The 23947-nt window shown below is 39.9% G+C and overlaps 1 protein-coding gene across 1 annotated transcript in view; it reads right to left on the bottom strand.

Moving 5' to 3' along the window:
* Positions 1 to 22916: 22916 nt before the first annotated feature.
* The window catches only part of LOC146636212 (uncharacterized), a 32927-nt gene continuing 31896 nt past the window's right edge, over positions 22917 to 23947 (bottom strand). The window contains exons 16-18 of the mRNA XM_085350294.1: positions 23891 to 23947; positions 23161 to 23220; positions 22917 to 22993 (exon numbers count right to left, since the gene is read on the bottom strand). Coding sequence (XP_085206420.1) covers positions 22917 to 22993; positions 23161 to 23220; positions 23891 to 23947 — 194 coding nt within the window. The remainder of the gene's footprint in view (positions 22994 to 23160; positions 23221 to 23890) is intronic.

A 23947-nucleotide genomic window follows, 5' to 3' on the forward strand; every position in this document is an offset into this window, starting at 1 on the left:
CACCCTTTGACTGTTTGAAGCGACACAACAGCAGAAGAAGAAGAATCAGTAAAATTCCACAAACGAGTCCAACGATCAAAGGAGTGAGAAATGAAGAGCTTTCAAGCTCAGGTGCTGCTGTAATAATACCAGGTTTTAATTAGATGTATTTATACAGATTATCAACATAGTTTACATGGGGACATTTTAGAACATAAAATACTGTACTGTTTATAATATCACTATTCCTGATAATAACTGAAAATATTTAATTTGCCACATCTTCCTCTGTGGTGATTATTTATTTAAATAGTGATACAAAAGAAACTTCTGAATTTCATACCTGTTCATCACTTATACGTCATAATATTTTGATTAGTTTGTGATTTCTGTGGAAAATCATATGAGAAAGCTTCTAATCTGGAGCTGTTCAAACTTGAACAGATGTACACAACCACTCAGCCTCAATGTGTAGGACCATTTAAAGGTTTCTTTTATCCATGTTATTTATAGTGATTCCTGTTCATATTGTAACTCGAGCAAAGGTCTTTAACCCAACAGCATATTTTGATTCAGGTGAGTGGTGATAAATTCTGTGAATAGTTTAATCATTCAAAAACATAATGTCAGTTTTACAGAGACAAATGTTTGTATTGCTTTTCTTCACTTTGTATCTATACTGTAATGCGGGCTACGTGCTAATACTTACTTAGACTTAGATCCTCCCGCGCCAATCAGCGCATCGGGTGACAAGAGAACGCCATCGAACTTGGTCTATCGCGGCAGTTGTTGCTTCATCCCATGACAGTTCGACTGAACGTAAATCTTCAAGGAAAGTCCTCCTCCATGTTATTTTAGGTCTTCCTCGCCGTCTCTTTCCATTCTTTGGGTTCCACAGAACCGCGACACGGGCAGGTCTCGGGTCCGGTAGCCGAAGGATGTGACCGGCAAATCTGAACCGACACTTGGTGACTTGGACATGGAGCGGCTCTACTCCCGCACGACGATATACTTCTTCATTGGTAACGCGATCCCGATATGTGATCTTGAGCAGCCGTCGAAGACAACGTTGTTGGAAAACGTCAAGTTGGCGGTTGATCTTTGCAGTTGATTTCCAAGTCTCCGCTGCATACAGTGCTGTCCGTTTTATGATGGTCTTCAGGAGCCGCAACTTGGTTGATAAAGGCAGTGTGGTTGTCATCCATATGGGTCGTAATTGTTGAAAGGCTGCCCATGCTTTCCCAATTCCGTCATGCTCCACGTCCCCGTCACTGCTAAAAGTGCAACCCAGATACATGAACCTGTCCACCTCTTCTAGTTGCTGCTGCTGCTTCACAGTTACCGCTGTGTTTGATGGTGTAGCGTAACCAACTCGCATAATCTTCGACTTCTCACCGCTGATCCTGAGTCCTATTGGTGCTGCTTCTCTTTCCAAAGATGAGGTTGTTTTCTGAAGAGCCCGGAGTGTTGGTGCAAGTAAGGCTATATCGTCCGCAAAGTCCAAATCTGTGAACTGCTGCAGGGGATCACGTCCGGCGATGCCCATCGTGTTCGGTCCAATTGCTCGGCGCATGACATGGTCAATGGCGATGTTGAAGAGGAATGGCGATAGGACGCAGCCTTGTCGCACACCAGTATCGATGTTAAAATATTCCCTGATGCCTTTGTCTGTTCGGACGCAACAACTAGAGCTGCGGTACAACGCTTGGAACGCGGAAATGAAGCGGTCGGGTATGCCGTAAGACTTGATGATTTTCCAGAGCGTGTCTCGATTAAGGCTATCAAAAGCCTTTATAAAGTCAACAAAGTTCACGCATAGCCTTTGCTGGAATTCGAGGCTCTGCTCAATAATTGATCTCAGCGCGAATATTTGTTCAATGCAGGACCTTCCACTTCTAAAACCCGCCTGCTCCTCGCGTAACCGTTCGTCCACCGTTCTCAATAGTCGCCGAAGTAATACCTTTCCGAACACCTTCCCTGGGATGGAGAGAAGGGTGATGCCACGCCAATTATTGCAGTTTGACAGATCACCCTTCTTTGGGAGTTTCACGATGGTATCTCTTGTCCAGTCGCCGGGTACTTCGCCTCTTTCCCAGCATTTGTTGACCAGAGTTGTCAAAGCTCTGACCAGAACGGGGTCCGCGTACTTCAGGAGTTCCGCGGTGATTTCGTTGGCGCCAGCTGCCTTTCCACTCTTGAGAGACTTAATTGCCGCCTTTGTCTCGTCCATAGTGAAGGGGTCAGTGTCAACGAGTTCATCATTTTTGGCTAACTCATTGTCCAACTAGGGCGTGTCTGGGGTTGATTCAGGAGGTCTTTGAAATGTTCTACCCAGCGCTTATCTTGGTCTTCCTGCGTGACGAGAGGTCTGCCATCTCTGCTTTTAATTGGCACTCCTTGACCCGAAAAGGTGCCAGTGAGGTCACGCACGATCCTGTATAGCATTCTTCGCTTCACCTGCCGATCAAGGCGTCGGTACCGCTCCTCTGTGGCTTGCTGTTGTTCATTTGATGTCGTCTGATCCCGGGCGATATTTGCTCTTCGTCGTTCATCGATTAGCTGCCATGTTTGATCTTGGATCCAACGTTCCTTGAAGGTACCTCTTCGCCGCCCGATGGCCTTCTCAGCGCTGGCCGCCACAGCAATTTGAAGACACTCCCAGTGTGCCTCCAGATCTTCGACTTCTTCCAAAAATGGCAAAGCGATTTCAGATCTCAACGTTATATCGGTCGCGGAAATCGCAATCCTTGAGCTTGGCAACATCGAAAGAGCATACGCGGCGAGCATCTTGTCTTGTTCGTTTGAGCCGCAACTGGATCTTTGCCATAACAAGATAGTGGTCAGACCAACATCCGCGCCGTGTCGAGTGACTACGTCAGCAGTAGCTGACCTCCATTGCCTCGATATGCAAATGTAGTCGATCTCATTTGCTGTTAGACCATCCGGGCTTCTCCACGTCTTCTTGTGAATATGCTTGTGACGAAAGTATGAGTTCCCGACGCAGAGATTGTTTGCCGCACAGAAACTAGTCAATCGCAGGCCATTGTCATTTTTATTCGCGGACGATCCATGTGGGCCAATCACCTGCTCAAAGCCATTTCGATCAGGTCCAATCTGTGTGTTGAAGTCGCCCATGAGTATGACGAGGTCATAAAAAAATTTATGGGGTCGGGTTGCTAGCCCAACCCTCCTCCTTTCTCATCCGGACTTGGGATGAGTTCTACGTGCTAATAAACAGCCTAAAAAATGTTTCAGCTCAGAAGAACATTTACATTTTCTCTGCAGACAGTGTGATTTTTTTAATAATGATAATCATGCAGTAGATAATGAGCGAGTGTGGAATTAGATTCTATTCTAAATATTGTATAAAGAACATAATGAATAGTGAAAAATTGAAATAATCACTCTAATCTGTTGAATACTGGTCTGCGCTCTCCCTTTACACCTGTACACTCCATTATGGGGTTAATAAGCATATTTAACTTCCTGGATTTATTTTTCTTTGGATGTTATCCTTTCATACACACACTCAGTGTCTTCTCCATGGATCTCACATCTGATCATTATCTTATCACATTTTGGGTTCCTAGAAGAATAAAAAAAACTCACCCTTTTCATCAATCCTGACTGACTGGCTGTGTGTAGTAAACTGAAGGTAACAACCTCTCCAATGAAAAAATTGGACCAGTTGGGTTCAACAGTTAGCACAGCATCTAGAATCCAACACAAACAGATCATTAGCAATCCGAAACAATTTTATGTACTCAAAGCAAAATCTGTTCATGAAATGAAAATATATTGAAAAATAAAACAATGGAAATAGAAATGGGATGTGCTGTACAGTGATGAACTACGCTGAGAATAATCTTTACTGAATAAAAGAAATTTAAGAGAAAACGTTTCAGTCACCTCAAGCATGTCCAGTGCAGAGGAGCACTATAATAAAGACAGAGACATTATCAAACTAAAGACAAACAACTATAAAATAAATCAAACACGTGTGGTTGTACCAGTGGCTGCTATGATTTGTATGCATTAAATTGTCACTGTTGGAGAAACAAACCTTTCTTAGATAATCTAAGGCAGCTCCACTCTGATCTGAGTCAGTGCACTAAAATCTAATCCAGTCTACAAACAACCATGTTGGTAACAAACATGAGAGTCCTCTGATCACATGACCTGAAATGGTACAAATGACTGATGCTCTGTTCTTCTTACTAAAACATGTTTATGGATCAGTATGAATCAAGCAATAGAAGTCAGTGATGTACTCACAGAATAGGCCCAGCTCACAGAGCAAAGTGGCTCCCATCCTCACATCCAGCAGTGACACGTCTGAAAACTTCTACAACTTTCTGTAAAGAGAGAGAGTGAAGCAGCAGCACAGCAGATACCAAAGAGCTGTGAAGGAAACCAAGAGTTTGTATTACTTCTCTCTGCTTCCTTCCTTTTACACAGAAATAAAAATGTAACAAGATCTAACTAAAGCATGATGTACAGTGGGGCAAAAAAGTATTTAGTCAGCCACCGACTGTGCAAGTTCCCCCACCTAAAATTATGACAGAGGTCAGTAATTTGCACCAGAGGTACACTTCAACTGTGAGAGACAGAATGTGAAAAAAAATCCATGAATCCACATGGTAGGATTTGTAAAGAATTTATTTGTAAATCAGGGTGGAAAATAAGTATTTGGTCAATAACAAAAATACAACTCAATACTTTGTAACATAACCTTTGTTGGCAATAATAGAGGTCAAACGTTTACTATAGGTCTTTACCAGGTTTGCACACACAGTAGCTGGTATTTTGGCCCATTCCTCCATGCAGATCTTCTCGAGAGCAGTGATGTTTTGGGGCTGTCGCCGAGCAACACGGACTTTCAACTCCCACCACAGATTTTCTATGGGGTTGAGGTCTGGAGACTGGCTAGGCCACTCCAGGACTTTCAAATGCTTCTTACGGAGCCACTCCTTTGTTGCCCGGGCGGTGTGTTTTGGATCATTGTCATGTTGGAAGACCCAGCCTCGTTTCATCTTCAAAGTTCTCACTGATGGAAGGAGGTTTTGGCTCAAAATCTCACGATACATGGCCCCATTCATTCTGTCCTTAACACGGATCAGTCGTCCTGTCCCCTTGGCAGAAAAACAGCCCCATAGCATGATGTTTCCACCCCCATGCTTCACAGTAGGTATGGTGTTCTTGGGATGCAACTCAGTATTCTTCTTCCTCCAAACACGACGAGTTGAGTTTATACCAAAAAGTTCTACTTTGGTTTCATCTGACCACATGACATTCTCCCAATCCTCTGCTGTATCATCCATGTGCTCTCTGGCAAACTTCAGACGGGCCTGGACATGCACTGGCTTCAGCAGCGGAACACGTCTGGCACTGCGGGATTTGATTCCCTGCCGTTGTAGTGTGTTACTGATGGTGACCTTTGTTACTGTGGTCCCAGCTCTCTGCAGGTCATTCACCAGGTCCCCCCGTGTGGTTCTGGGATCTTTGCTCACCGTTCTCATGATCATTTTGACCCCACGGGATGAGATCTTGCGTGGAGCTCCAGATCGAGGGAGATTATCAGTGGTCTTGTATGTCTTCCATTTTCTGATGATTGCTCCCACAGTTGATTTTTTCACACCAAGCTGCTTGCCTATTGTAGATTCACTCTTCCCAGTCTGGTGCAGGTCTACAATACTTTTCCTGGTGTCCTTCGAAAGCTCTTTGGTCTTGGCCATGGCGGAGTTTGGAGTCTGACTGTTTGAGGCTGTGGACGGGTGTCTTTTATACAGATGATGAGTTCAAACAGGTGCCATTCATACAGGTAACGAGTGGGGGACAGAAAAGCTTCTTACAGAAGACGTTACAGGTCTGTGGGAGCCAGAGATTTTTCTTGTTTGAGGTGACCGAATACTTATTTTCCACCCTAATTTACGAATAAATTCTTTACAAATCCTACCATGTGAATTCATGGATTTCTTTTTTCACATTCTGTCTCTCACAGTTGAAGTGTACCTCTGGTGCAAATTACTGACCTCTGTCATCATTTTAAGTGGGGGAACTTGCACAATCGGTGGCTGACTAAATACTTTTTTGCCCCACTGTAAATCAACCTGCCAACAGACAGCTTCACTTTCACACTCAGCTCTCACTTCACTACACCACACTGGTCCTGCATCCATATCACTGCAGATGTCACACAGTATCACCCAATCCACCTGCCAATCTCCCACTCCACTCTTGCCACAAGATCCTTAAAATCCTGTGCTTTGGGCCAGAACTCATCCCTAAAACACAGTTATGACTTCAACAATTATCCAGTGTCAATCACGGCTCAGAGTTGGAGGTGCTGATTCTCATTCCCTCCTCTTCACACTCAGCAGCAAATCGCCTCAATACGAGCTGGAGTCCACCATCTTCTAAAGTAAAGGGTGCAGGAAGCACAACTAAATACTTTTTTGCCTGTAACTAGCCAACTTAAAGCTTTCTGATTAACCGTCTCCATTTCAACTTGGGTTTAATGTGCGGACTTCAAACCATTTACCAGTTTTTAAATTGTGTTGATAGGACACGTAAAACCGATGTTTTTTGTTTTTTTCTGAATAAAACAGTGGCGTTTAATCTGGGAAGAAACGGTAAAAACTGCGTTTTCTAAGGAGAGCGCTAGCGAACAGGCTTTGCTTGTGAGTGAAAAAAAAAAAACTCCTTCCCTATTGGTGGAAAAAATGTACCATGTCGACCAATCAAAAAATGATATGGCAGCATGTGGCATTTGTTTGTTTAGGAGTGACCGGCGAGAGAGAGCGAGTGAGCGAAAGAGAGAGAGAGAGTTTTGATACGTGAGAGATACGTGACGTTTACCGTGTTTGGAGTCTCAAGTGTAGTGGTGTAGTCATTGTCGTAGTGTAGTCGTTGTTTTGTTTTGTGTGTGAGTTCTACTAGTGAATGTCACAGTTGCCACCAAAAGCAGATTGCAGTGTAAACACTGAGTGACACACCTGGGCCCTATTTCAGGAAGCCGGTTTAGTGCAAACTCTGAGTAAGTATACCCTGAGTTAACGAAAACTCTGGGTTTTCGGTTTCACAAAGCGAGTTTAGATTAATCCTGAGTGAGTTACTATGACGACACACTCCGTGAAGCTAACCTGCCCCCTAGCAGGTTTACTTCAACTAACCCTGACTGTCTCCGCCTCTTTGTCGGAAACCTGACTGTAGGAAGTGTCAGACATGGCATGCCCCTTCCTTGAAGAGCCAGTAGATGTTGAAGCCCAAATTCTCCGCAGAGCTCTCCGCCGGGAGAGAGTGATTAGAGCGCGTTCGGACATTTTATCATTTCCTGATGATTTTCTGTGTGAACGTCACCGTTTTTCAGCACAATCTATAATTTATTTGAATAACATCCTCAGGCCTAATATTGCTCATGTGACACATCGCGGACATTCTCTCAGTTCTGTACATATTATTTGTATTGCACTTCGGTTTTTTGCAAACGGGAGCTTTCTGTATAATATTGGTGACGCTGAGCACGTTTCCAAGGCTACCGTCTGTCGGGCAGTCAGGAATGTTACAGTTGCACTGAAACGTCTCCTGTACTCGTTTGTGGTGTTCCCCGGTCATAGACCCACAAGATTTATCAAAGAGGGATTCCACAAAATTGCAGGTATCAGGATGAACGAAACTTAATTCATGATGTGGTGATACTTGGACTACTACTTAAATTTTACATTTATTCCCACGGTTCCCAGGCGTGATTGGCTGTATAGATGGCACTCACATTCCAATCATTGCTCCTTCAGTAAATGAAGGAGACTATGTGAACAGGAAGTCTTTCCACAGCATTAATGTACAGGTACATAGTTCCCTGTAGCATTTCAAACTAACAAATTATTTCATTATAGTAATGGATGCTAATTTGTGTTCTCTGCACTGTGAAGATCATATGTGATGCTGCCAACATTATCACAAATGTGGAAGCCAACTGCTCAGCCTCTGTGAGTGGTGGTGGTGGAGGACCCCCACCTGTTTTTCGGGCCTCCGCTTTTTTTTCTGTTGGCTATAACGGGTCACATTTGAGCATACAGAGTAAGCAAATATGTACTTGTAATGTGCTCAGATAATTTCAATAAGTGCTTACAGAGGGGAAATTAATGTAGCCTCTAACTGCAATTGATTTACATCGGACAAACAGACCAAGCGCTATGGCTCATAATACAATTACACCTTACTTGTTTGGACTATATTTTTATATTTCATTTTTACTTGCTGCCAGGAACGTTTGGGGCCTGTTGGGTTGCACCTGCGCTCACATCACATCATAAAATAAAATGTATAAAATAAAAAATAAAATATAATAAAATAACGTGTTAAATGGGTGGAAATCCCTAGATCAATGTTTAAATTAACACTCACGCATTGACTCTGTCGGCTATGTTTTGCCATGCACGCTCCCTTTCTTTTGCAGCTGAGGCTGTGTTACTTTTTTCCCGCAAAATTTGCATGTTATCGGCATATGCTGCCATCAGAATTTCGGCCTCAAGCGCTGTAAAATACATTGACCGCACCTTCTTTCCCTCCATCTCCATGGTGACTCGCTTAATCTGTGCTCCACTAATCAGGGCTTTATGTATCCTCGTGCGCGCGCTTAACTTGGGGTTAAAGCAACTCCGCGTTGACTGAACGCAAGGAGGTATTTCTGTAGTCTATTGATACTAGATAGTGGAAAAGGGGTGGGATTAAATAAGCTTACGCTTCTTCCTGCTCCTTTTTGAACATCGACGTTATTTGGAGTTGTGGTTGCTCGTTTTCCTTTTGTTTGCTTTGTTCATTTGTCTCTTTTAATTCTATTTTTTTTTATACTTTTTCAACATGTTCAAAATAAAGATTCAATCAATCAATCAATCAAACTAATTGTTATCAGCCTTTCTGAAACCGAATATTCTGAGTTGGACAGTTCGGGGTTACTCAACCCTGAGTATCGTTTTTCACTCTGAGTTTTCTAAACCGACTTCCTGAAATAGGGCCCCGCTGTCAGACCTGCAGGTTTATCCCTGTGCTGTTCTCCTCTGTCTTAGAGTGGACACAAACTATGTACAATTGTATGTACAATAATGTACAATTTGTATTTGCATTTCAAGTTATGAAAATATTTCCTTAAACATGCTTGTGGTTTTTACAGTCAGAAATATCACTTTCTACTCGTATTTTACATTTTGTCTGAATTTAGATAAATTGTGCTGATACAGTTTGTCAAAATAAGAAAATAACAGATTGGCAAGATAAACAGTTTTTAAAGGTGAAATATAGAGGCTAAATCAAAACGAGTCAAAAACGGCCAGTTATACCCTGGACCCCAGAGGGTTAGAGGCTAAAAGCAAAGATGTCACCAAGTACTGTTTATATTTGTGTGTATTGCTGCAGCTTATTTGAGTATTAACTTGGTGCCTTTGGGTGAAATAATGGTAATATGAGGGAGCGATCTATATGGTCACAAAGAATAGCCACTTGTTTCTGTGCTACCAAAGTTCCCCGGCTTTCATTCAAAATGTGTTTATCGTCAGCACCGACACATTAAACTGCTTAAACATTATAAATGTCTTCAAGCTCACACTGAGGCCTGTGGGGCACTCTCAGCCACTTAGACAGTTCACACATTTATGTGTATTTGTACATGAATATTTCATACTTTAAGGCTGCCTGTTTATTTAAGGGAGATGAACAAAATACATTGGAATTGTACATAATCACATCACAGATGATAAATTAAATAGATTTTAAGTAGATGCTTGTGCATTCTTAAAGTCTCATATGTTGCATTGAACTATGTGATCTATTCAAAGCCTCCCAGTCAGTGCTGTTCTCCATGCCTGTCTGACTGTACACGATGTTATTAGCACAAACACTTTAAAGGTATTATTTAGGACTTCAGCAATAATACAGACAGCAATGTAGTTAGCAATAAAACAGTTTAATTGGGAATTAACAAACAACAAACAAACTTCTGTCTCCTATTTTTTGTCACACAGGAAAGAAGCATCAATATCTGATGAGAAGACATTTCCTTTTTGGGGGTTTTTCAACAGGAGATGAATATCTCTAACAAGTTGATTTGTTCACATTTTCACATCTTCATTTTTAAGTGAAATTTGCATTTTGAGTTTATACACTATATGCATATAAGGAGCTTTAACACCAATGATAACTACCCTCATAAACACTGCATGCATACAGCATTCAAATGGATTTAAACTGCAGTAGCTGCATAAATGAGGACCAATGAACTGTTACTGTTTCCTTCCTGTCACAGATGTAGTCACTGAGTTTGCTGCTGCTCCTTTGCAACGAGATGATGATACACTAAAGACTGATGCACAAAATCTATACACTGCTTCAAATATACATTGAATACATTTGGTGTGAAGCCCCGTATCAGCTGATGAACACAAACTTCATACTTACTGATGTTCATGTAAATGTTCACAGCAGGTGTTGGTAATCCATGCACTTTCACAGAAGTGAAATGATTAACTAAAAATACTTTTACATTGTAATCAACAAAGCAGAGTGTCACTAATTCAAAGTATCTCATTAAACTAATGCAGACTCCTTTAACATATCTTTACCTTATGGTGAAATTTTAGTTTGGTCATAAGTTCACTCACAGGAAGTAAGCGCGCACAAGTTAAAAAGGAAATGGTGTCCTTAACCAGAAGTGACTGTGAGACAAGATGAAGTCCTCTCTCAGCTCCTCTCTGTTTTCTTACAAGTATTCGTAACTACTGTATTAATAAATAATGAAATTGTTTTGCAGTATTCAGTAACTCAGTAATGTTGCTCAGATTGTCTAACTATATAATGACAGTCTTTTAAAAATTCAGGAGATAATCATTTAGTTTCAAAAACAGAAAGAAACTCAATGACAAAAATCTGATTAATGACATTTACAAACATTTCACTCTTGTACAAACTGTTTTCAGTGAGATCAGATGAAGTAAATTCAGATGATGAAACTCAGTTACACAGCTACATTTTTGGATAGCAGAGCACAGCTGCAAACACAGCAGCTGTTTATAGACTTGAATGTGTCTTACAGAATTAGAGGTATACGTATCACAGATCAAATAAAGGAAGCAACACAAGAATCAAGGCTGAGTTGCCATGGAAATCTGATTACGTACAGTTACTAGTGAAATACAGTTGTGCTTACTTCCCTCCTCGCTTCATAAGATGGTGGACTCCAGCTCATACTGAGGCGATTTGCCACAGAGTGTCAAGAGGAGGGAATGAGAATCAGCACCGACAGCTCTGAGCTGTGATTTTCAGCTCAGAAACGATGAAGTTCTAACTGTGGTTTAGGGATGAGTTGTGGCCCAAAACACAGGCGAGTGTGGAGTGAGAGATTGGCAGCAGGATTGTGTGATACTGGATGATATACAGTGATGGACAATTTCGACACATATTTAAATATTATGAGAGAGATTATTATAAAAGAGCTGTCATGAAAAAAATGACCTAAAACTCATTTTGAACCTTTTAAAAAGATGATTAAAAACATTTACAATAAAATTTGAATATTTATAAGAAATCAAACAAAATGACAGGAGAAAGAGTATGTGCAGTTATTTACACTGCAGGATTAACCTGGTCCTGGACTAGTTCTTTTAAACAGTCATACAAGACATCTGATGTTTGCCTGAATAGGAAGTCTCGCAGTGTCACTTCTCATGACATGGATGAAGTGCTGCACAAGATTGTCTTTTGGAAAGTGGAGAATCACACAGGGTGATCTGCAGGTGGTTCTTGTGGAGTCTTGGTTTTTGTTTTTTGTTTTTTTTTCCATTAAATGGATTTTTGTGGCTGGGTCAATCAACCACTAAGATGACACTAAGAACCCAAATTGACAGTATTTCTGTCCTGCCTGGAAAGGCAGGGCTCAATGTCTACTCACAGTTCTTTAGTGACACACAAAACTCACACCATGCATAGACATCCACTGCTGAGTTAGTCTGCAAGGTGGCTCTTACTATATGTTAGTTAAAACTCTGTGCTCTGGACCATATACCATATGCTCAATAGTGCAACGGTGGTCTCTCGCCACAAGGGGGATCTCCCACACAGTTGACAGCCTTTCCAACAATTTCATTGATACATACATATGAAATGAAAATACACATTTGTGCTAAAAGTTCTATGTCCTATTTTACTATTTGTACATGTTTACTTTTATGGCTAAAAGTCTAGATTTTGCCATTTGGACTTTTTTTCTTTTGTTGTTGTTTTTTTGTTCATTTAACTCTGTTTCACAAGTCTGACACATTTATTCAGCATGTAACAGCTACAAAAAACTGATCTATGGTATATATTTGAAAGAAATATAAACTCAGGCAAACAGGATCATTGCTTTGAATTCAAAATCTCCTTTTCACTAAAAGTGACTTCAAGTTTTTAAAAGACTTTAAAGAGAAAAAGAGAGGGAAAAAAAACAGCGCTGCTGTTAAGATTTTAGAGCTGTGGCTGAATTTGGATTGACATTATTGTAGTCAGAGCTCTCCTCTGGGTCACCACGTTGCCCTGTTGAGGTGATCAAATGAAAGCATTTCAAAACAAACTCCCTCTGTTTTGTCCACAAATGCATTTATTATCAGTGAGAATAATTACCAATGTATATTTTGCATTTCAAATCTCACATTTTGTGCACTCACTTGTCTTGTTAATGACTTTGAGAATCCCAGATGTGACATTGGTGTAATCACCTTCTGCTGGACATGAAATAATAATCTGATTGACTTTCATGTTAAACACAGTTACTGTATCATCATCCAGCTTCCACAAGCTCTATATTAATGAAAGTGTAAACTTTACCATTTTCAGTGTTTTCACATATTCTGACTGTCTCATAGACACAACGATCACCTGCAGGTCAGAGAAAATCAGTCACCTCATGTCTGTGATATTAATTTAAACACAAATGTTCTTGCAAATAACATTTATATTAAAAGCTGCAGCAGATGTAATAAGTACAGTCTTGTTGCAAATAGCATCAGAAATTTTGAAACTACATGAAAAACTAACCATGAAGAAGAGAGGAGTACACTTGCTGCTGATCTTCATCCCGATTGAGCGTCTGCTCATTAGCAGCACCTTTATTAAAAATTATAAACAATATGTTTGTTTTATGTTCTTGTGGATTATACATTCTTGTGAACAGTTCACAATTCATGACCCTATGCTGCATCTGTTTATTTAGTCATTTTAAAAAATAAAATATCTAATATCAGAAGAAGAAAAAAAACAAAGTCTCACCTTTCAACTTTTTGCAGCAATACAACAAGAGCAGGAGGAAAATCAGTGTAATTCCAGAAATTAGTCCAACGATCATCAGAACAGGAAACAAAGAGATTTCAGCAGTGGGGACATCTGCTGTAGTTGAGAAACATATTTAAAAAACTGGACTGAATAAGTCTGGACTGGACTATAAGTTATTATAATAACATGAGAGAAACAGATAATACACCAATGTCTGCCAGGTGCAGCCCAAACACTCTCTCCTGTGTAATTTACTCCCCATAGAAACGTTAAGCTTCTGTTTCAAATCATACTTGGGTATTGTGTCAGCATTGTGCTCTTTTTTTTTAGTCTTTTTTTTAGTCGAGTTAGTCTTGCGAGATCTCGCAAAAGTCCGTCTTAATTTTTTTTTCTCCCATGACCCCTGCGGGGCTCCGTATTAGTCCCACACATGGGAAATTTTTTGGTCACGGCACAAAGTACAAAACGTACCCAGAACCGTTCCCTGTGGGGCCTCCGTACTGCAGATGACCCTGTCCGACACACAGCCCTGAGTTCTTACATACTGTGGTCGGTCGGTGAGGTAGTTCAGTATCCATGTAGTGAGGTGATGGTCCACTTATGTATTCTCCAGCTTGTCTTTTAGAATTGTGGGAAGAATGATGTTAAAGGCAATGGAAGAATCAATCAAAGAACTTGATTCTCACAGCGGTCTTCCGGTGAGAGAGGAAATGACGTAGGAGGTGAAAGCACAATACCAGTAATATTCACCACCTCCAAGCCTCCCTACTCCTCGCCACCATCCTAACTCTATTTTCCTCTCTTCTCAGTTAACCTTCAGACGTGCCTGCCTGTAAATCACTTTCACTGTCTAGGTACACAACCTCGTAACCACACCACCCATGCCACACCCTAGCATATTCTATGTCTCCCTGTGCAATATACTAGTGTGTGTTTGCAATAAACCCTGTTAAATGTTTTTGCCATTTCTGCCGTGGTTCTCGGCGTGCATTGTGACAGTTTGGTCTTGCTTTATATGCATTCATGGCTACATATTTATCACTGTTTCTTTGCAGGTTTGAATTGATTGAAAATTAATTCTAAAAGTACTACATCTATTAAATAGTATAGAGTATTGCAGGGAGGTGCTGGTGAAGGATGCTTTATTATGTCAAAATTTCAGGACACGCCAGGATATGCAGGTATAAAATAGCTCTTATTAATCACTTTATTGGTGTTAAAATACGACGTTAATCACTGTCAAACTATGATACCTTCATGACATCATGTGACATCTTTCATGAACTCAGTGAAAGAAATGACAATAAATCATGCTTTTTGCAAGCTGCCAGAAACAAAGTACCTCGTAATGCATTTGAAAATAATATGACAATAACACAATAATAAACAAAACACACAAGTCTTTTATATATTCTTAAACTTCAAAAACAGTGCAATCTCCATCTCATTTTCTTTTTCCCGATGATTTGTTAAATTCAGAAGAAATCAGTTCTGCATTGTCCTCCGTTCAGTTGATTTTTGCAGAAAAAGTACAATTACCAAGAACTGCTAGTCTTACTTCAGAATAAACTGTTTCCTCAGCTGCTGCAGGAGCTGATTTTCCTGCAAATGAAGAAAAGGGTGACTGCTGGTGACATTAAAACTGATGACTGCAAAGCTTTCATTGTTTTTGTTTTTTTTCTTTGAATTTCCCAATAAGAAAACAAATAAGGTACTACTTTACTCACCTTTGACTCTGGCTTTAGCTTCATTGTGGGAGATCTGTGCGTACAACACATTGCCATCTAAAAGAGGATGGACAAATAATCAGGATCCAAAGAAATGATGACGTGCTTTAATTTTCTTGACATTTACATTTTCTTTCAGTCAACACCAAACCCATCACATGAACTGACTGCTGGAGCTTCTTGCTCTAAAGAATAAGATTTTATGATAACTTTTTATCGTTCATTTAAGTGTCAGATCAGTGCAACCTTCCTTCCTTCCCTGGTTAGCAGGGCCACTGTCAGTGGATCCTTCCACCCTAACACTAAACTACAGTATGTTATATTTTTATAACATAAAATCCTTACCTTCCTTAGTGAAGTTTTTAAGCTCAATCAAAGAATATGTGAAATCTCCAGATTCAACTAAAAGAGTTACACATTTATACATAAATGATCATAATCACAGTTTACACATGTATAATTCACTGCATATACTTCAGCATTTTGTGTGTCATCGTGGTCTTCGACTGATTAATCGAGACAAGCTTCACCTATACAAATCAACTAAATGTTAGATTAATGATTAAAATTTCTATATTTGGATTTGATCATCTTTTAAATAAACTAGCCAGAATGTCACATGCATAACAAAATTAATAAAACTTATTGTGGATAAGGCTGACCTGGGAGAGCAGGAGCATGTTGACCATTTTGAGATTCATCCTGGTTGATCATGTGGTTCGTTGCAGAGCTCTGATTTGTGCTCCCAGTTCTGGTGGGACACATAATGTAGTAAAACTTCAAAGAAACACAGGATGTAATTCTAGTTTGATAAAATGGGAGAGGGGAGATTTGAACCAACCTCATAAGGAAGGAATCTGTAAAAAAGACAATTGCATTGATTTATTGTATTGTGTTACTGGTGCAGTAACAGTACATGTAGTCTTCATATGTGGTTCTGGATAACTACATCATATTCAGTCTAATATTAGATGGATAATGGTCTCACCCCTTGAATATTTGAAGTAATACAACAGCAGAAGAAGAAGAAAAAGTAAAACTCCACAAATGAGTCCAATGATCAAAGGAGTGAGAAATGATGAGTTTTCAGAGTGTGTAATAAATAACAGGTTCTAATAAGATGCTGTCATGGTTCAGCTCAAAAGGCATGATAATAATAATGGAAGAGGCACAACTTCAGCCAAAAATGACTTTTTTTTTTTTAACAATAATTAACTTGTTAGTCAGTGTTGCCATTGTGTCAAGTAAGAAAGCTGAGACACCCAGCTCGCAAGTGCTCCACAGAGACTGTCCATGTTCTCCTAACTTCACAAATTAAAACCAACCTATCAGAACCTGTGCTATTGACACAATCACTTTATTACAGCTCTTTGTCAAATGTACAGACAGTTGTTTTATGAGCTTGTTTAATAGAAAAATGAATATTGTAGTTAGAAATATACACTATACACTTACAAAATGATATGTTCTTTTAGACTTAGAATTAATCTCTTAAAAATACATAGGAGCACACACTGGTTTGTGAAAGTTGTCAAGTTGCACTGCCTCCTTGAGTACAGTAGTCGAGATGGACCATTCTGCCTAATCGCTGTTTATGTATGTGGCTAGAAACCAGCCATATATGCAGAACGGTAAGGGTTGAGGAGAAGAGAACTCTATACCAGCTGAAAGTTCATGACACAAAGTGGTGACAAACTGTCTACAATGAGGCTACTATCAGCTGCAGCTCTTTGTCTGACTAACAATGTAACATGCTTTGTAGACCATTGAATTCATCCTGTGCTGACCATTATGACATTTGTCAAATGGAGATCACACAACAAACATGACTTACTTGATGCTGACAATGTGAAGGCTTCACTCCACTCTGTTGAAGAATATGAGTCATCTCTGCATCGACTCTTACACATGTAGTCTCCACTGCTGGACTCAGAAACTCTGAATGTCACATCATTATTGTGTGTCCACTGTGTGGGTGTCCTGGGTCCTCTCCATTCATACTCCCACTCAGTGGTTTCACCTCCTTCCTGCACCTCACATGTCAGAGTGATCGTCTCACCACTGAATATCTGAGGCCAGTTGGGTCGTTGTTTTACAACAACTTTATTGGAAACTGTTTACACATATTAACAGTTGAGATACAAACAGAAACATGAAATCAACACAGAAAACTTCACATTGTACGTTTGATAATCATGAGTGAATGTATATTTCAAACTAAATGACTGAACTCACAGGTTTTCTCAATGGTGACATCATCACTTCTATCAGTGTAGTAAACTGGGTTTCCTCTTGTTCCTCTGCAGCTGTAGATTCCTCCTTCAGATACTCTGATATCTCTGTTTTGTTGATCTCTGATTTTACCTTCAGAGGTTGTTTGGGTTTGTCTGAACCACTCATATTTCCATCCATCAGAGCTCTGCACAGAGCTGGTCAGTGTCACACTGCCCCCTACTGGTATGATTGTTGTTGCTGCTGTCAGTGTGGTCTTGGGATTATCTTCTGTTACGCCAAACCAGAAAAAACTAAATCAGGTTTTTTTTTCTCTTTCTCTCCAATTACAGAATCATCCATCCACTCTCTTCTACTTATACAATTCACGGTCAACCCAAGCAGACATTGGGACACCATTCAAATTACACACAGAAAGGCCCTAGTACCCAGAACCTTCATCTTGTGAGGCAACATTGCTGACAACTGTTTTGACCATGCTGCCTGCAATTGGAAAAAATATTCTCAGTCTCTGGCTCAATATGGGATTACTGTGACAATTATTCAATTTAAAAATCTCTAAATCAGCAGTGTAACAGTTTTTCAGTTGACCTGAAAAAGTCACACTGAATGTAAACTAATACAGTTACATTCACTGCTGAAGGAAACACAATGATGGTTGAAGAGGCATCTGTCTGATTTCAGTCAGCACAATTTCTGTAAAGCTTCTGATGTTTCTTTTTTCTCTCTCTTTTAAGTGAAATTTTATCTGTAATTGATATTATTACACATTAAAACACACACCTTTAGTAATGGTAGATTACAGAGTCTGTCACAATTTTAGCATTGCTTATAATGTAAAAAAGGTAAAATACAGTAATGTAAGTCCAGTAATTTATAATAAATAAGTATTTGCAAAGAAATCATACAAATATGTAGTGGTGATGTTCATTAAAGATTTACCTAAAACAATTACAGAGACAGTATTACTGTTCTTTGTCTAATGTGAATTCTTCCTGCGACCAGAGCACTGATATTCACCACTTTGACCTGCAAATTGAATTTCAAAAAGGTGGATTTTGTTCAGGTTGTAGGGAACAAAGTCTCGACCATCCTTGTTGATAACCGTGGCTCAGGGGGTTGGGAATCGCATCTGTAACTGGAAGGTCGTCGGTTCGATCCCTGGGCTCTCTGTCCTGGTCGTTGTGTCCGTGGGCAAGACACTTTACCCTACTTGCCTACTGGTGTTGGCCAGAGGGGCCGATGGCGCGATATGGCAGCCTCGCTTCTGTCAGTCTGCCCCAGGGCAGCTGTGGCTACAACCGTAGCTGCCTCCATCAGTGTGTGAATGTGAGAGTGAATGAATAGTGGCATTGTAAAGCGCTTTGGGTGCCTTGAAAAGCGCTATATCAATCCATTATTATTATTATTATTTTGTATTCCCAGTCAGTGTCTTCTCCTTCATTCATGTCACATATGAACATAGCAAATTCTTGGATGAGAAAACTGGACCATCTGGGTTCAATATTTAGCACAGCATCTAGATTCAAACACAGCCACACCATTAGAAATGTAAAAGATGTTTATGTAGGATGTAGGGTCTGCATGTTCATAAAATAAGAATTATGCCGAGAATTAAAAAAATAAAAACAGAATGGAAATAACTTAAGAATGATGCAGTATGTCAAAATTAACCTTTGCTATAGAAATTATTAAAAAAATGAAAACAAAAAACTGTTCAGTCACCTTGAGCATGTCCAGTGCACAGGAGCGTACAGAGCACTACAATAAAGACAGATACTTAAGACATTATCAAACTAAAGACACTCAAATATTGCATAAATAAAACAGTGCTGATAATGACCCACAGCTTTTTTTACATCTTGGCTCATGTGATGAGGCACATGATCCATAGTGAGTTAACGACCTCCTTAAGCTGGGCTTGCATCGTGCGATTTTTGGCCCATTTTGGGCCGATTTTTTAATCGTACGACCGTTTAGGTGATCGGCCCGATTTTGGCCTTCATCATGCATCGTGTAGTATATGTGGGGTAACAAGAAGCAATTAACACCTCACGACCAGCTCCCGATCATCAATCGCTTGGTCGGAAGGATTTCAAACCGGTTTGAAATCCTCATGACCGTCGTGAGGATGTCACCGCAGCTGCTCACACTGCGCACGCGCAAACACATAAATGTTGGTGAAAAAGACGGAGCAGCACAGCAGTGCAGGTGATCTGGACACAAGCGATGGAGACACTTGTAGAACTTTGGAAAGCTCATCCGAGCCTTCAAAATTATCACGACCACAACAACCGTGAAAACAGTTGGATTTACATTGCTGCTCACTCACAGCTGCCTGGTCAATGTTTTTCATTAGCAATTTAGCAAAGTTGATGGTGGTGGTGTGAGTCTGTGTGACTGAAAGACAGAGAGGGAGAGCGACAGAATTTCTGTTATAACCTTAATTTTATGGAGGCACAGTGTGAGCACTCAGGTCGGATCAGAGCATCGGGCCATATAGTGTGAGACCCTGCATCGTGACCTACGAACTTCTAACCCCTGCGAGTCAATCGTACAGTTTGAGCAGAAGCTGAATAATGCGACTGAAAAAAATCGCACAGTGTTTGCCCAGCTTTAAACGAGAACTCCCACCGGGGAGACTCAAATATGGCATAAACAAAACACTCAGGGTTTTACCAGTGCCTACTATGATTGGTACAAATGACTGATGCTCTGTTCTTCTTACTAAAACATGTTTATGGATCAGTATGAATCAAACAATAGAAGTCAGTGACTAATGATGTAGGCCCAGCTCACAGAGCAAAGTGGCTCCCATCCTCACATCCAGCAGTGACACGTCTGAAAACTTCTACAACTTTCTGTAAAGAGAGAGAGTGAAGCAGCAGCACAGCAGACACCAAAGAGCTGTAACATACATCTGCTGATTGCTCTCAGATAAACATGTTAAATACTCTTTGTCATAAACAATTAGTAGCATGTCTTTTTTTCCACAAATGCAGTTTTTACATAAACCACTATTCAAAGCTAAGATTAGCTAACTAACTGAACCAAACCAGATGTAAAAATACCTCTCCAAATAAACAATAAATCAATTTCCATCTAAAATGAGAAAGAAATCTGCCCATGGTGCACTCCACTTAAGACAGCCAGGACATGCTCCAGCCCTCCTGAGACCCAAAGTTTTAACATGGTAAAACATGGATTCATAAACGATTAAAGCATCGTTGACAGATATGTCATACTCACTTATGGTACTGCTCACAGCAGTTGATGGTAATCCATGCACTCTCTTAGACAAAAATCCTGAGCTTCGCTAATGTGATGTATCCTATTACTCCACTGCAAACTCTTTTATAATACAATTCTGATTTGGTCATAAGATCTCCTACAGGAAGTGACTGAGCTTGAGAAAAATAAATACAGTGTCCTTAACGGAGTTAGAAGAACAGAAGATTTCTGAAAAGATTCAAACATACAGCTCTGCTATCACTTCCAACATAAATGAAGATGGGAAACTAAACAGCAGTGACATTTGTAAGGTTACTGAAGTTGGGTTAGGTGGTAGCCCACACCCCCCGCGCACACGAACGCACGAACACATCCTCCAACCACACACACTCATATTTTGCTCCATTGCGGTTTATTTCACACCTCAAACATTTAGTAAACAATTAAGCAAATACAAGTAATCTGCAAAATAAACTACTAACTCTTTTACGCTGCGTCCACACCTACACGGGTATTTTTGACAACGCAGCTGTTTTGTCCACACGTAAATGGCGTTTGTAATCACCAAAAACTGAAATTTTTTAAAACTCCTTTTTTGCGTTTACGTGTGGACAAGGAATACAGAGTTCGTCATGCAACATCAAAGGTATGTGCCTTTTTTCACATCGCCACGTTATTGTTTACATGAGATGAATTGCTATCAATAAATTTTTCAAAAAATGCCTCTCTGTGCAAAATGGGTTCAAAACATAAACAACTGTTGGATACTGTTTGTCCGTGATTTAGACAGGGGGAACAAATTGTGGCAGGATCAGCCTGATATTATTTGTATCCCGCTGTAACTTTACTGTATAAAGAGCTAACAGCTCCAAAATGTCCAAAGTAGTTAGTCATTACAACAACATGTGTGTGTGAACTAAAAATCAAGAATGTGGGATACTGTTTGTCTGTGATTTGGAGAGCCCAGCGCTGCTCCCGACGCAGGGAAAACCAATTCTACAGGGGAGACCTACCTTGGCACTTGTGCAGGTGAAGCCAAAGGGCAGATATGCTTCACCATATTTTCTAGTCTTTGGCTTAGAATGAAGTTGCTTTGGAAACATATTCAGTTATGCAAGTTATGCAGGCTTGTTTGCACAACAAGGCTAAATAATTATATAAACTTTTCTGAATCTAAATATTGTACTTTGGTAGAATTAAATAATAAGTGTAATGCAGGTCTATGATGATTTTTAGTGCTACTATGATTCTGGTTCTGTCTTGGTTAAGTCCTCAGTAGTTCTGATTTTGAACTGTTGTAGTCCTGTTTTAATTCCGGATCAGTTCTGGGTCTGGTTGAATTGGGGTTTAGTCCTCGTGTCTTGATACAGCCCTGACTTTGTTCTGCCTTGCTGCTTAATTAAAAAACTAGTTTAAGGTGTCCTGCACATGTGAAATATATTTTTTTCCTATGTGAAGTCATTCATTTTTGAACAAAACTCAAAACAGAGCATATTAATCTTTCAGTCATTTCTACCCCCCCCCCCCCCCCCCCCCCAAGAAAAAAACAAAAAAATCCCACATGCATACTACCCTTTTGGGCTAAGCCCCGGGTGTTTCAAATGTCTGGCTCCGCCTCTGCCACACATAGGAAGGAAGATAGATCAACGAGGAAACAGCACACAGGAGGGAGACATGGCTTAACCTAAATAACGTGAAGAGACAGGGGGACGCAAAACAGAACACACCGATGTCAGACATGGGCCTTCAAAGTAAAACAGGAAACACACTGACTGAACTGAGAGACACCATACCGACAGAGTACAGAGGGCAAACACAGGCAGAGATGACTAGACACTAAACTAAACCTACCCCAACACGATAATAATGATAATAATGATCAGAAAGCACAATTGAAGATCAGAACCTAAACCGTAATACACAATAGTACAAAAACACAAGAAACAGAAGATGCTGGGTCAAAAGGACCCAGAACTGTGGCAGTAGCTGATAAACAGTCATGTGTCACGCAACTCTATCTGGTGTGTTGGAGCAAAAAACATGAAGGAGTATAAGTCAACTTGAACAGGTTTCTTTTTCAGCAAACACCACAGAACACTGCAAAGTGAATAATATATCAGGTTTAATAAAGAAATGATTTATATGACACACGTAATCAGATAACAAAAACTACTGACAAAAAAAGTTAATCAACTTATAATATTGTTTTAAAAAAGCTTTTTGAAATGAGTCAAATGATACGTATTCAATTCAAGGTAACAGAAAAACATACTTAAAGAAATAAATAAATGAATAAGTGCTTATGCTAACGTGAAAACAGATCCTAATCTCAACGCTTGCCATCACTTTATAATAAAGCTCTATTTTAATAATACAGTCCATTAGCTTTTTTCCCCCACAATGATCTCTTCAATTCAGATTTGGGACCGAATCTACTTGCTTGAAAACTTATTGAAGGTACTCATTACCAAGAGCTGTTTGTGGCTTGATTTCAGAGTAAACGTCTTCATCAGTTGCTGCAGGAGCTGGATTTTCATACAAATAAAGACATCATTAGTCAAAGTTAATTGCCAGTAACCTCTTACTTACATACGACAGCTGTTCGTTTTTATACAGTTTTCTTTGATCTGTAAAAAAAATTGTAAATGAGACAGAAAGATAAATAAATTATTGATTGTATTACTTTACTTACATTTGTCTCTCTTGGATTTAGCTTTATTGTAGTAGACCTGTGTGTAGAACTGGCTGTCATCTAAAAGAGGATGGACAGATGCTCAGCATAAACAAAGGGTGGAACGATTTTTCTGTCAGTCAACACCAAACTTATCACATGAACTGACTGAAGGAGGTTCTCGCTCTATTAAAGGTGAGATTTCCTGATGACCCCTTGCTGTCATGTTTAAAAATCTGTTTCTTTCTCTGCTGCTGTTAGCTCTCATTTCAGTGTCAGAGAAGCTCAACCCTCCTCCACCCCTGCAGAGGATTACAGATTACTGCTGTCTTCATATTCCTTCTGATTCTGGGAGACACAGCAAACCTTCTGGCAACAGCAAGTGTGGACGATCCATCCTGAAGGAGCTGGTCTACCTATCCAACTAGAATGGGATGCAGGTACTGTTGTCATTTTTGGGCTTGCCATTTTGTTGCCTCTCCAGTGAACCTGCTGTCACTTTTAGCAGGTCATATGGAGTCACCATGGTTTATGCTTCCTAACTGGATGTATTTATGCCTCTTAAATTTAACTGGCTTTTGTTTTATTTATTTATTTTTGAGGAATGCACATGACAAGCAGACAGCATGTTTCTTCGTCTCTGTTAGAAGGCTCATATGAATGAATGATTTTAAATTTAATATAGATACTACTGTCCTATGAAAACATCTAATCTACTGTATTTCATGTTTTTATAACATCAAATTCTTACCTTTCATTGTGAAGTTTTTTAACTCAATCAAAGAATATGTGAAATCCCCAGATTCAG

Source organism: Diplotaxodon limnothrissa, linkage group LG3 (assembly GCF_057381915.1).
Source record: "Diplotaxodon limnothrissa isolate DT_005_m linkage group LG3, D_limnothrissa_male_GT1.1, whole genome shotgun sequence".
Lineage (NCBI taxonomy): Eukaryota > Metazoa > Chordata > Actinopteri > Cichliformes > Cichlidae > Diplotaxodon > Diplotaxodon limnothrissa.